At 48.0% G+C, this 13,489-nt stretch overlaps 2 protein-coding genes across 2 annotated transcripts in view; one reads left to right on the top strand and one right to left on the bottom strand.

The window, feature by feature from the left end:
- TTC7A (tetratricopeptide repeat domain 7A) overlaps positions 1-8,197 on the bottom strand; it is a 120,436-nt gene extending 112,239 nt beyond the window's left edge. The window contains exon 1 of the mRNA XM_042932202.1: positions 7,423-8,197. Within this exon, the coding sequence (XP_042788136.1) occupies positions 7,423-7,606 (184 nt within the window). The 5' untranslated portion in view covers positions 7,607-8,197. The remainder of the gene's footprint in view (positions 1-7,422) is intronic.
- Positions 7,476-13,489, top strand: part of MCFD2 (multiple coagulation factor deficiency 2, ER cargo receptor complex subunit) — an 84,881-nt gene continuing 78,867 nt past the window's right edge. Inside the window, exons 1-2 of the mRNA XM_042932206.1 lie at positions 7,476-7,576; positions 13,219-13,324. The gene's annotated coding sequence lies outside the window, so the exon portion shown is untranslated. The remainder of the gene's footprint in view (positions 7,577-13,218; positions 13,325-13,489) is intronic.

Below are 13,489 nucleotides of genomic sequence, written 5' to 3'. Positions count from 1 at the left end.
GAAAACAGGCAAACCATAAGAGGCTCTTAAATACAGAGAACAAACTGAGTGTTGCTGGAGGGGAGGGGAAGGGGAGGGGAAGGGGAGGTGGGTTAAATGGTATGGGCAATAAGGAGGGCACTTGTTGGGATGAGCACTGGGTATTCAATGTAAGTGATAAATCACTAAATTCTACTCCTGAAACCATTATTACACTATATGCTAATAACTTGGATTTAAATAAAATTTTTTAAAAATTTAAAAAAAAGACTAAATGTATCAATATTGATTCATTAATTGTGACAAATCTACCATACTAACTTATAATAATAAGGAAAATGGGTCTGGGTTATTAGGAATTTTCTATACTATTTTCACAATTTTTCTATAAATCCAAAACTCTTTTAAAATTCAAACAGTTTTCTTAAAAATTCAATTCAATTCAATTCAATTCAATTCACTTCAATTCAATTAAAATAAAATTTAAATCAACTCAATGGGGTGCCTGGGTGGCTCAGTCAGTTGAGCGTCTAACTTTGGCTCAGGCCATGATCTCACGGTTCATGGGTTCGAGCCCAGCATCTGGCTCTGTGCTGACAGCTCAGAGCCTGGAGCCTGCTTTGCATTCTGTGTCTCCCTCTCTCTCTGCCTCTCCCGCCCCGCTTGTGCTCTGTCTCTCCTTGTCTCTCAAAAAAAACCCACAAAAACAAAAAAAAACACGTTAAAATTTAAATCAATTCAAGAATGAAAGGCAATCTTCTTCAGATTCCCAATGCCAGCTAGGAGGAGGGGCAGGCTATGGAGTGGTGGATGCCTGAACTATGGGCCACTGGGCAAGTTGCTCCCCCCCTCCAACCTGTTTTGCACCTGTTAAACCAGAGGTAGGTTTAGGAACCTTCTCCTTCTGAAGGAACTGAGTCCCTCTTGGGCTGGTCCCCGGCTCTCAGCAGTCCAGGGTGCACATGCAGCTTCCCATGGTACTCATTGGCTCTGTTGTTCCTCTCCTGCCCAGAGATACCAGCTTCCTTCCCAGCAACTCTTAATCCGGAAATACTCCCCAGGGCACAACACCTCCCCTCAAAGTAATGGCAGTGTCCTCTGGACACTTTGCTACTCAAAGTGAGGTCGGGGGCTGGGTGGATCTGTGTCACTCAGTCCTGCAGAGATGAGTTCAGTTTAGAGTATACGTTCAGAAACGTTGACAATAATGTGACAAAATAATTTTGAATCTGTTGAAGTGAAAAATGGGAGATAGCAGTTTGAGTATCTTATGAAAGAATCAGAGCACAACAAAATGGGAATGAAAAAACAAAACAAAACCCAAAACATGAGAGTAATCCTTCACCGCGGATTGCTTGAGAAGCACTGCTCTGAACCAGAATATTTACTGCACGAGGGGGACCAATATTTGTTGAGGGCCTACTGAGTGCCAAGTATTTTATTATACAGTAGCATTTAATCTGCACAGCTCTAAAAGGTAGATACTACTCCCATTTTATAGATGATAATAAAGATACGCAATATTGCCATGGTCCCAGCCCACAATAATAATACAACATAACATTACACAACACAGCCACAGAACAGCCTGTCTCTCCTGCACCCCCGGTACAGCACAGCTTCTGGTAGTTTAGAAATAAGAACAGTCTATGTTAAAAACTGAGAACAAACTGAGGGTTGATGGGGGGTGGGAGGGAGGGCAGGGTGGGTGATGGGTATTGAGGAGGGCACCTTTTGGGATGAGCACTGGGTGTTGTATGGAAACCAATTTGACAGTAAATTTCATATATTAAAAAATAAAAAAAAAAAAAAAAAAAAAAAAGAAATAAGAACAGTCTAAGAGCTATAAAAAGTAGGTTCAAAGGTAATAGGAATTCTAAGTAGGAATTCCAATAGCAATTCCAAGGGCAGGGATAAGGACTGTTCTGATCCTCATATACCTATGAGTTTTAGACTGTTCTTCTTTTTTATTTTTAATTAAAAAAAATATTCATTTATTTTTTAGAGAGAGAGGAGGGGCAGAGAGAGGGGGACAGAGGATCTGAAGCAGGCTCCAGGCTCTGAGCTGAGAGCAGTGAGCCCGACGCGGGGCTCAAACTCACAAACCAGGAGATCGTGGCTTGAGCCGAAGTTGGACACTCAACCAACTAAGCCACCCAGGTGTCCCCAGACTGTTCTGTAAACTAACACTTAAGGTCCTTCTCCAGCATTTTTGCTCCACTTCATCCCCACCCAAGGTCTATGCTTTCTTTAGTAGACACAGTAGGGGCTGGGAACCGAACTTTCTTTTCTTGCTTGCCCACATCTCTTCCCTCTCTACTCTGCCTTCCTTCCCCTTCTCCTGTCCATCCCATCATTCCCAAGTGGCCAATCTATGGGACTGAAAGATATTTTAGAATTAAAAGTTCTAGATTTTCAGTTGTTAAATAAGAATACAAATGGATTAGAGGCTTTCCTGTCCTTCCTTCTCCGGAGGTAAAACATGCCTTTTTATCATCTTCTTGTCTGAAACCCACTCCCTATCATGATTTGGGTAAAGTATTTCAGTTTCTGCCCTCCCAGAGGCATTAGGAACACCTTCCTGACAGTGACACAGATTCTGGCAGCCCAGCCCAGCACAGCCCCCTGCCCTGGGCACAGGCCCAGAGGAGGCCCCCACTTAATGGCCCCTCAGATTCCCCAGCAACTTGGTTTTGAAGCCTCTGGCAGCTAGCTTCCCATCTACTCCCACCCTTCTCCAGGCCTCTTTCAGGGCACTAGGCGACAGGGACCCACTTCAAAGATACCTGCCCCTTCCCCTAGAAACCACATTTGCAGGGCGGTGCCTCTTCTCCACAGCCTGCCAGTCTGTAGACAGGAAACCTGGGTCCAGCCAGGCGGGCCCTTCCCCACTAAGGCAAATGGGGACACAGTGGTCTCTGCAGCTGTTCACCACACAGGACCGCAGAGGGCTGGGACTTCTAACCACAGCGAGATGAGGAAGAGGCCAAAACTAGTGAGAGGCCACCTGCCTCAAACACACCTCCTCTAACTCCAACTGAAGAAATTCTCAGAACAATTTCCAGTTCAGGAGAAAAAAAAAAAAGATGGGGGTGACTACAGATTATGAGACTCTAGACGGATGGATAGATAGAGGGGCAGTCGTGATAAAGTAAGTACAGCTTAAGAATATTAGAATCTAGGTGGTGGGTATACAGGTGTTCACCGAAAAGTTCTTTTAATTGTGCTGTACGTTTGAAATTTTCATAATAAAATACTGAGGGGAAAAAAGAGACACCCAGGCTGTTAACCAAATACAATGTGTAGCTTTATTTGGATCCTGATTCTAGCAAATGAACTGTAAAACTAAATCATGAGATTTGGGGGGGGGGGGGGGGGTTGTGATAATGGTATGGTGGTTTTGCCTTTTCAAAAGAGCTTTTATTTGGCAAAAAAGAAAGGAATATACAATTGATTACATTAAAATAGAAAGCTGCAAAAAAACAACAAAAAAAATGAAATTTCAACTTATTATCTAAACCATCATCCTATCTCACACCAAATCATCCTGTCAATGACATTCTAAGAGACTTACTGAAATCCTAATTTGTCTTTAGAATTCCTTTTGTGTAGCAGACCTCTGATCTTAATCAGGAAAAATTATTTTTTTTTTTAGGATCCCACACTGGCTCCTGACAGTCACCACTTCTTCTTCTTCCTTTTTTTAAATTAAATTTTTAAAATGTTTACCTATTTTTGAGAGAGAGACAGAGCATCAGCTGGAGGCAGAGAAAGAGGGAGACAGAATCCGAAGTAGCCTTCAGGCTCTGAACTGTCAGCACAGAGCCCCCACGCGGGGCTCGAACTTGTGAACCCCAAGATCATGACCTGAGCTGAAATCAGATGCTCAACCAACTGAGCCACTCAGGCAGCCCTCCACTTCTTTATGTATGTGCTTATACACCACCATAAATAAATCTCTTTGCAATTAAAAGAAACAAGAGTTCTTAATAAGTACCTAGTACGATATTCAATGTGGGGAAGAAATAGGTTGGGGTGCAGCTCAAACAAGACAGTTCATGAGTTCATAATCACTGACGCTGGTTAATGGATACATGGGATCCATTCTTTAGCTTTTTTGATGTTTTGGAATTTTTTCATAATATTCTTTTCCTTTTCTTTAATCACTTGGATGGGTTCTTTGTTTTTACATGAACAAACTCCATCACAGCCAGCCACACTCTGGGGTTCCCCTGCTCCATCCTGACCAAATCTAAACCGGATGTGAGTTTGAAAGAAAATGTACAAACAGTGGCAACCACCTTCCCCCTGGGTGGGTGGTGGGGAGCAGCCTCCCCTGATAGGAGAGGGTAGGGCCCCCTCTGCCTGAGATTCTCCTCATCCTTCACTCCCACCAGACTCCAAAGAGGCCCCCACAGCCAGTCCCCCTCTCCTGCCCCTGGACTGAAGTAGATGCTTTGGGAGCAGTTTTTAGTTTCTGTAGGAAACCTCGCAGAGACAGCAGGGCCCAGGGCCTCAGTCTTTAAAATGGGGTTTAACCGGGGTTTGGCTTCCCCCTCAATACATTCCCTCCCTCTCCCAAAATATGTAACTGTTGAAGCTTCTGGTCACTGACTATACAAGTGTAACAGGCCAAGTGGGACATTAAGAATCTCTCTCCTGGGTTGGAGGGGGTCAGTGCCTTTACCACTCCAAAAAAACAGGCCCTCAGTCCCTTGAACGATGAAGGAACCCTGCAGAGACAGAACCAAAATAGCAGACAATCCAAAAAATGCTCTACACTTGGGTTTTAGGACTCATTTGTTTTCCCAGTGTGCATCTGTGTGTGTGCCAGCCTGTGTGTTGGGCCAGTGTATCCAGATCTAACAGGGGGATAGAAATCACTCACAGAACCAAACCCAAAAGTTGGCAGGAGAGACCCCAAAGCCCCGCTCAGACTCCCTCCTTTTGTGATGGGTAGTCCCCATGGTGAAGCCAAGCCACGCCCCTTGTGCCCTGCCCCCACCTTCACTAGTAGTAGACTTGATGGCAGGAACGTAGACTTTCACACGGGCTCCGCCACATAAACATTACGTGACCTCTCTGGGCCTTGGTGTCCCTATTTGTACAATGGAGACAATAACTCGTGCTCTGCCCATGGGGTTGTTTATAAGGATTTAAAAAAAAAATAGGGAAAGCACTTTATAACCATACTATACCATTTATGCCATACCAGTGTTTCCCAATAATGCCTCATAGAATATGGTCAAGGCAAGTTTGAGAAATATGCTATTTATACTCCAGCCTTGTCTTATACATCATGGGCAGGTGTGCATATTAAAGGCTCTGAAAAGTCCTGCAGTGAAAAAAAAAATCTGTTTAACAATATTGAATCTATTAGGTCCAATTTCTTTACTTTTTGCACTCCCTAAACTTGTTCCTCTTGGGATACCAATTAATTAATTACATAACCTCCTTGAGACCTCTGAAGAGCAGTTTAAGAAACTGAACTCAAGGGGCACCTGGGTGGTTCAGTCTGTTAAACTTCAGACTTCGGCTCAGGTCATGATCTCACGGTTCGTGGGTTCAAGCCTCACGTTAGGCTCTGTGCTAACAGCTCAGAGCCTGGAGCCTGCTTCGGGTTCTCCGTCTCCCTCACTGTTGTCTGTCCCTCCCCCACTTGGGCTCTGTCTCTCTGCCTCTCAAAAATGAATAAATGTTCAAAAAACTTTTTTAAATAACTGGACTCGAGGACGTCGGGTTCCTGTCTTGGCCCAGCATGTTTCTCTGTGGGGCCAATCTTAATCAGATTCCCATAACTCACCCAGGCCCCAATGCCCTCCATGTGGGTCCACTTCCACTCCCACCCTTGGAAGCCCTACCCCACCACATCACTCCATGCAGGGGACAGAAGAAAACCTTCGATTTCTCTATTTTGGCCTGGAAGACCAGGGCCCACCAGCTTCTCCCATACATGCACCTATTGCTCTGGTCACTCCCCTCAACCCCTGTGCCCAGATCCATCTCAAAGCCTCAACCCGACTGTCTGGCCATGTCCCCTGGCCCCCTCAGTGGCCTTCTATCCTTCCTCCTCCATGGGCAAACACACTCTGCCCTTCCCAATACCAGTCGGAGGCCAGCACACATTCTGCGGCTCCCCCAAAACTCCTTTTCCTCTGAGCTCTGCCATCTACTGCACGATCGCCCTCTGGTCACTTCTCTGCCTCCTCATCCATTTTGGCAACTCCCCAGGCTGGAGGATTTGTGCTGCATCTCATTTAGAGGTAACAGTGCAAGAGGTTAAAAGGATATACTCAGAAGCCTGAGTTCAAACCCTGGCTCTACCACTTATTGATTGGATGATCAAATTATTTAACCTTTTGGGGCCTGCTTCCATATCTGCAAGCAGAGCAAACAAAAGTGCAGGCTTCATGGGGTTGTTGGGAGGAATTAATGAGTTGACTGAAGTGCTTGGGGCAGTGTCTGGCACACAGTGAGTGCTGGGTAGTGTTAGCTGCTATTATTATTATTATTATTATCATCATCATCATCATCATCATCACCATCACCATCATCACCACCACCACCACCACCACCACCACCACCACCACCACCACCACCACCACCACCACTCTGTCTCCCCCACAGAACCTTCCACAGGCTGGGCAGTCTTTAAAACCTCTTCATAACTGCATTCATTGACTCCCTACCTCCTTCCACAAGGCTCTAAAGTGGTTGCGCACAGAGAGGGCTCCGGGAGGGCTCTCCAGGATCAGCTGAGGGCACCAGGAACATGATTTGAGGCCAGAGACTGGGGCGGGGTGTTCCGTTCCCCTCCCCTCCCCGCGACTGCCACATCAGGGTGCTTTCCCGCCCCAGCATAAGAGCCCAGCCCAGCCAAACCAGCCCTACTGCCAAAGCCAGGGCTAGATGGGTCCCGAGTCCGACCACAGATGAGGAAACTGAGGTTTACCGGGCCGCTTTCCTGCTTCACCACCGCACGCCGGAGCTCGCCAACCCCCCAACCTTGTCTGCTGTGGGCAGAGCTCAGTTGTCAACTAGACTCGGGAGAAAGAAGGGGAGGGCGGGGAGAGACACACAGCCTTCACCTGATGGAGTTTAGGGACCGGGTGCGGGGTGAAGGGGCGGTGCAAGAGTCCAGATCTTGCCCGGAGCTGATCTGTGCCGATACTACCATTTCACAGTAGACGGAGTTACCCACATGATCCCAAAGGACAGAGAGCAAGAGCAGTCTCTCTTTCTCCCCCAAACCTGCTTGTGGTTTTTCTCCTGGGGCATAAGAACCTTGCTAAGCACCCTGGTTGCTCCTAACACCAACACTACAGGAAGGGTAATACCGAAGGCGGCCGTCGGCGGCCGGGAGGCAGTCGGGGCCCGCTTCCTGGAGGAGGCGGTGCATTTCGCGCGCTGGGTACTCTAGAGCCAGCCCCTTCCCTCACTCACCGGCGTCCAGAGAGGTGAACGCGGCGCTCGGGCTGGTTCGTCGGTTGCCTCCGCCGCCGGGCACGACCAGCGTCTGCAGCTGCCGGACCAGCTCGGGCATGCGGTCCCAGTGGCCCTCCGCGCGGCAGCGCTCCAGCTCGCTCTCCATCTTCAGGTGGGAGCCGTACGCGCCCTTCGCAGCCATCTTCGCGCGGGCGCTGTCATGGGAGGTGCGGCCGAGAAGTGGAGACCCGGCCGGGGGCGGCGTCCCGGCTGGGGCGCACACGCTGGCGGGGGCGGCGGGGGCGCAGGCGGCGGCCAGGTCCCGGGCGGCAGCGGGGGCCCGGGCGGCGGCGGCCGGGCGGCAGCAGCAGCACCCAGAGCACCACCCGGTGCCTCCGGACTGGGGCTCCGGCTGCGCGGCCCCGACTCGTCCAGGAGCAACCTCCGCCTCCGCTGCAGCAGCTCCTGGCGGTGCTGCCGCCGCCGCTGCTGCAGCTGCTGCCACAGCCCCCGCCCCGGGCCCGGGCGCCGCCAGCTGTGGACCCGCCCCTGGCCGCGGCTCCACCTCCGCGGGGGCGTGGCACGGCCTCGGCGAGCCGGGCGCGCGGGCGGCCAGCGAGGCCGCAGCAGCCAGGCACGCGAGGAGCGCTCACGGCCGCCCTGCTGCCAACGCCAGGTCCCCGCCGCCGCTGCCGCCGACTCGGCGCTCACTTTAATGCTGCGCGGGGCCCCCGCGCCCAGGGGCGCCTCGCTCCCCGCCCCCTCCCCATCCCATCGGGACTCTTGGCCTGGGGACTCCCCAGTCCGACACCCCGGCTTTGTGTGTTGGCCTCGTCACCACCGCTGCACGTCACAAATCCGGGGAGAGGCCGGCCGGTTGCCCCCGCCTTCAAGAGCGAGCCTCCCCGGGTGCGGGCCCTGCTGGGACGCGCGAGCCCTGAGCGCGTGTTCGGGCAGGCGGGTTGCGGTGCGGAACAGGCGTCTGCACTCCGAGAGACTTTTCATTTTCTTTTGTAACAACGCAGTTCCTCTTTCCAACTTGACAACCCCGCTTGAGCTGGCTGGCGTGTCCTCTGTGGAATCCCGTTACCCTGGAGTTCTTCAAGGTTTTAAGCTGTTTTCCAACTTGGTATTTCTTTCGTAATTCTGGTGTCTCAACACTGTGATCAAAACTCATGGCATGGCTTAGCTTGGCTTTGTGGGGTGCTAAGAATAAGAAGTTCAAGGGATCACAAGGTGGCCTGTAGGAGGAGGGACTGATTAGGGTGTTCCCGCCTTTGGGGCGGTTTACAGTCGAGTGTGGGGATTGAGGCCATCATGCAAGAAATCACAGCGAGACCAAAAAAACTCCCTTGAACATAAGTGACATGTTGCATGGTGCAGACTGAAGACTCCAGAACACAGGAGAGTCAGGGCAAGCTTTTAAGTGTAGTATAGACTCCTAAGAATTAGGTGTCCACCTTCCTCCACAACATAGAGGGCTTCACCACTGCCTGACATGTGGCGGTGAGAGTGGACTTGACCGCTTTCAGTGTCACCAGACTCACTGCTTCTGTAACTGTGGTAAGGTTTTTTGCCAAGCGAGCCCAGGCCACTGGTGCTTAGTCCCTCCAGGCCCTTTGCTACGGGAGTGGGGGGGGGGGGGGGTTGTCTGTGGAAGGCAATCTTCTGCTTCACCACTACTCCACCCCTATAACTCCCAGATGGGTACCCTCCTTTCCAGGTTCCAAATGCAGCTCCATTCCATGCTTGGGGACAGCATTTTCTGACCTTGGGAGCACTTGGGGTCTGTCCTAAACTTCCAGAGTCCAGAAAGTAGATGAAGGAAAACGGACAGGTCTGGCCTTTTGAATTTAGAAACCATTTACTCCATTTACATGAAAGCTGCGCCTACTCTTGTTACCCCCTGTAGCTGGCATTTGGTTAGCCTTTGGCTACCCTTGTTGGTCACTGGAACCGCCTTTCACTTGGAGAGAGCTGTCCCTGTTCTTTAGATGAGGATGGCCTGAGAACACCCTGTGATATGCCCCAGGGTCAGCGTTGGAGCAGGCAGAGGACAGCAGAGTTGAGGACAGGAAGGCAGCCCTGATGGAAATAAATAAACCTCCCCTCCTCCCTTTTTTCTCCCTAATCGTTGCCAACCCTGCCCCCAGGTTGCAGGACTCCAGGGAACTAACTGAAGAATTGTTGCTTGTTCCTTTGACTCAAGCACCAAGATTTGTGTGGGCATGGCACGGGGGAGAGAGGAACACAGTATTGTGGTTAGAACTTCTAACGAGCTGTTCCTTAACACTGCAGCCACATTCCTGATACCTTTGTGGTTCTTTTCTGGCAGAGACAAGCCCCTAACCTGCTAGTGACCAGCATTTTTTTCAGGGGAGTAAGAGACTATAGGAACAAGAGCAAAGAGCAGCCATGATTGTATTAGTAATGTTTGCCAAAATAAAAGGCGTGTAGAAAGTGTGGCAGTTGCTTTTATTTTTTAATAATCAGAAATCTCTCAGATGGTGATTGTTTTTCTTTTTTAATAATCTGAAATCTCTCAGATGAGAGTTTAGGACAAGTTCTAATAAAGATTGCCATTATTTGCCGGCTGGAAAATGCTATAAAAATAACTTGCTGATCGTGAGAAGCTGGGTTGATTGCCTACCTGACTGAGGGAGAGCACTGCCTGACAGTCCCAGCATCTCAGAGAAAGTACTGAAGTTCACAGGAGGTAAACCGACCTACTAAGAAATATGTAATTTTACAGAGCAACAAAGATGGAACCGGACAAAGGACCTCTACCACCAAGATGACAGAATATTCCACTAGTTCAGCTGCTGCCTCTGACTAGGTGGGGAGGCTCTTGCCACTAGATCACAAGCGATTGGTCTCGATTCCCACGAAGTTAAGGGCTTGAAGAGATCTCTCATGTACTTATAGGTTGAAGGTTTATGGTATTTGGTTAGGCCCAGAATGGGAGGGTGTTGAAGAGCTAATCTGAACTCACAAAAAGTCTGTTCATGTTTGGATTCCGAGAGAAAAGGTGTGGTTAGCAAGGACTTGAGTGGGTTGAATAATGGAGTGGAGATTTCAGAAAAGTTCAGGATGTATGGCCTGCAGTAGCCAGTGAGACCCGGGGATCCTCATAACTGTCTTAGATATGGGCCACAAACACCTTGCACAGCTGGTTGTCTGGAGTAAGGGATTTCCCTCCATGAGATATCTTTTGTCTTGGGTAGTGCACTTCCTTTGACAAATTGTCAGCTTTTCTATGGAGCCCTTCTGCTGTCTCTGAGCAGTAAGCAGTAGATGAATCAGCCTTGGAGCTCACCTCATCTTTGGAACACAACAAAAGATTGTCTGTCCACATATTGAATAAGAATAGAATTACAGGGCAGTGTAAGGCCCTTGAGGTTCTGATTGAGGATTTGTGAAACGTAGGAGGGGACCTCAGTAAACTGAGGCACAGTGGTCCAGGTACTATTTTGGATTTTCCCTGGAGAAGACAAACAAGTATTGACTTTTCATTTACAGACACACAGCAAAGGAAGCACAAGTATAGATCTACAACTGTGAAACACGTAGTCAGTCTCTTTAGGACTTGCAAATAGGATGGTAGTGTATTTGACTTGCACTGTTGGTGGGAATGCAAATTGGTGAAGCCACTCTGGAAAACAGTGTGGAGGTTCCTCAAAAAATTAAAAATAGACCTACCCTATGACCCAGCAATAGCACTGCTAGGAATTTACCCAAGGGATACAGGAGTACTGATGCATAGGGGCACTTGTACCCCAATGTTTATAGCAGCACTCTCAACAATAGCCAAATTATGGAAAGAGCCTAAATGTCCATCAACTGATGAATGGAATAAAGAAATCGTGGTTTATATACACAATGGAGTACTACGTGGCAATGAGAAAGAATGAAATATGGCCCTTTGTAGCAACATGGATGGAACTGGAGAGTGTGATGCTAAGTGAAATAAGCCATACAGAGAAAGACAGATACCATATGGTTTCACTCTTAGGTGGATCCTGAGAAACTTAACAGAAACCCATGGGGGAGGGGAAGGAAAAAAAAAAGAGGTTAGGGTGGAAGAGAGCCAAAGTATAAGAGACTCTTAAAAACTGAGAACAAACTGAGGGTTGATGGGGGGTGGGAGGGAGGGGTGGGTGGGTGATGGGTATTGAGGAGGGCACCTTTTGGGATGAGCACTGAGTGTTGTATGGAAACCAATTTGACAATAAACTTCATATATTGAAAAAAAAAGAATAGTAGTGTATTTGAGTTTGATCTTAAAGGGAAGCAGCGAGTGACTAATTTATTTGTGGCCCTGGGATCCTAAACAAATCTATATTCCTGCCCACTGGGTTTTTCAACTGAGAGGATAGGAGCATGTTACAGGGGCTGGGACAAGGTATGAGACTCCTTTCGCTTTAAGTCTTTTATTTTTTTTAAAAAGGCTTTTGATTATTAGTTTTACTCCTTCTTTATCACCTTATATTAGATGCTGTTATGCAAGTTTGGGTAGAAATTGAACCTTGATGGGTTTTGCTCCAGTAGAATATCAGTAGGATTTTTGCTGTTAAGAGAGCTTCAGTCTCTGCTTGGTTTACACACAAAGGTACTGGTAAATCATATCCAAATGAGTCAAGATCTTGTTATGAATAGGGAGGTCCTTGGGGACCAGAAGGAAGAGACCATCAGGAGAGCATTTAATGTAGCAGTGACAGTCGCACAGTAAATCCCTTGCTATTAAGTTAATGAGTGTGGTGTCCCAAAAGTTAAAAGAACATTCCTTGGTTAAAGGGTTGAGGCTGATGGTTATGGGCTGGGGCCTGGGGAAAGCATGGTGAGATTAGATGTGTGACCAGAGTAGTTTGTTGACTCCAAGGAAGAGGTTGTATAATAGTGGTTGGGTTTAAGATTGGTATTATTATGCTATATCAATAAAACATTTGTAAGGTTGTCCTTTAATTTTTAAAGAAATGTTTCCTAGTGGGTTTAAGAGTAGAATGAGAAGGGCGCCTGGGTGGCTCGGTCAGTTAAGCTTCCAACTTTGGCTCAGGTCATGATCTCATGGTTCACGAGTTCAAGCCCCATGTTGGGCTCAGCCCATGTTGGGCTCTGCTTCGCAGATTTTGTGTCTCCTCCTCTCTCTGTTCCTCCCCTGCTTGTACTCCATCTCTCTCTCTCTCTCAAAAATCACTCCATCTCTCTCTCTCTCTCTCTCTCTTTAAAAACATTTAAAAAATTAAAAAAAAAAAAAGAGTCGAACGAGAAACTAAACACCTTCATTGGTATCTTTGTTGTTGTTTGGTTGCTTAGTTCTAGAACTCTTTCCAAATATTCAGCAAGGTTTTGGGGGTCTGGGCTTGGGGTTATTTCCCATTCTACTTTTTGCTTGCATAATATGGCTCCTCTATGTATGGTTCAAGGCCATTCACAAAAAGATAAGAGAGGAGCCAGGGTCATGTCTGCTTCAGGATCAACTCCTGCGTGCAGCCACTAGGTATGAACCTTGCCTTAAGTCTCCATCAGACTTCTCCCTTTTTGGTTTGAAGAACTGAACCAGAGCACAGTCTATTTTTACCCGAAAGACAAGAGGATAGCCTCCAAAAGACCTTGACCAACTCTCCAGCTTTTATAAACCCCAAGGATTTCCTATGCAAATGAAGGCTATTTAAGTTACCCTTGAGAGTCTTCCCATTCTGACTTTTTCATTGAACTCCTTGCATCTAGAAGGAATTGGTGCATATATGGCTGCCCTGGGCTATATGTCTCTCAAATGATTCTAAGTTCCTCTGCAATGTTTTCTCTCTCGTCTAGGCAATGACAGAGTCTCTGACAATGGCTTTCAGCTGAGAGTGAAACCAGAGCTTAAAATCTACCATAAGAGGTTTTCTCTGTTCTGCAGGAGGTTTACTTTAAAGAGGTAAGTGAGATTTGGGGTACCTGGCTGGCCAGAAGGGAGGGGCAGAGGTAGAGGGGATCCTCATCAGGGGAAGAGGTAGAGGGGTAGCAGGAGATGGGAGGTGCATAGCATGGGGGAAGAAGATCGTAGGCTTGAGTTGTGGTTTGGGAGATCTAAAAAATAGTT

The sequence above is a fragment of the Panthera leo genome, chromosome A3 (assembly GCF_018350215.1).
Source record: "Panthera leo isolate Ple1 chromosome A3, P.leo_Ple1_pat1.1, whole genome shotgun sequence".
NCBI classification, from domain to species: Eukaryota; Metazoa; Chordata; class Mammalia; order Carnivora; family Felidae; genus Panthera; species Panthera leo.
Note: the sequence above shows the minus strand (reverse complement) of the source record. Positions and strands in the feature narration are given on the sequence as shown.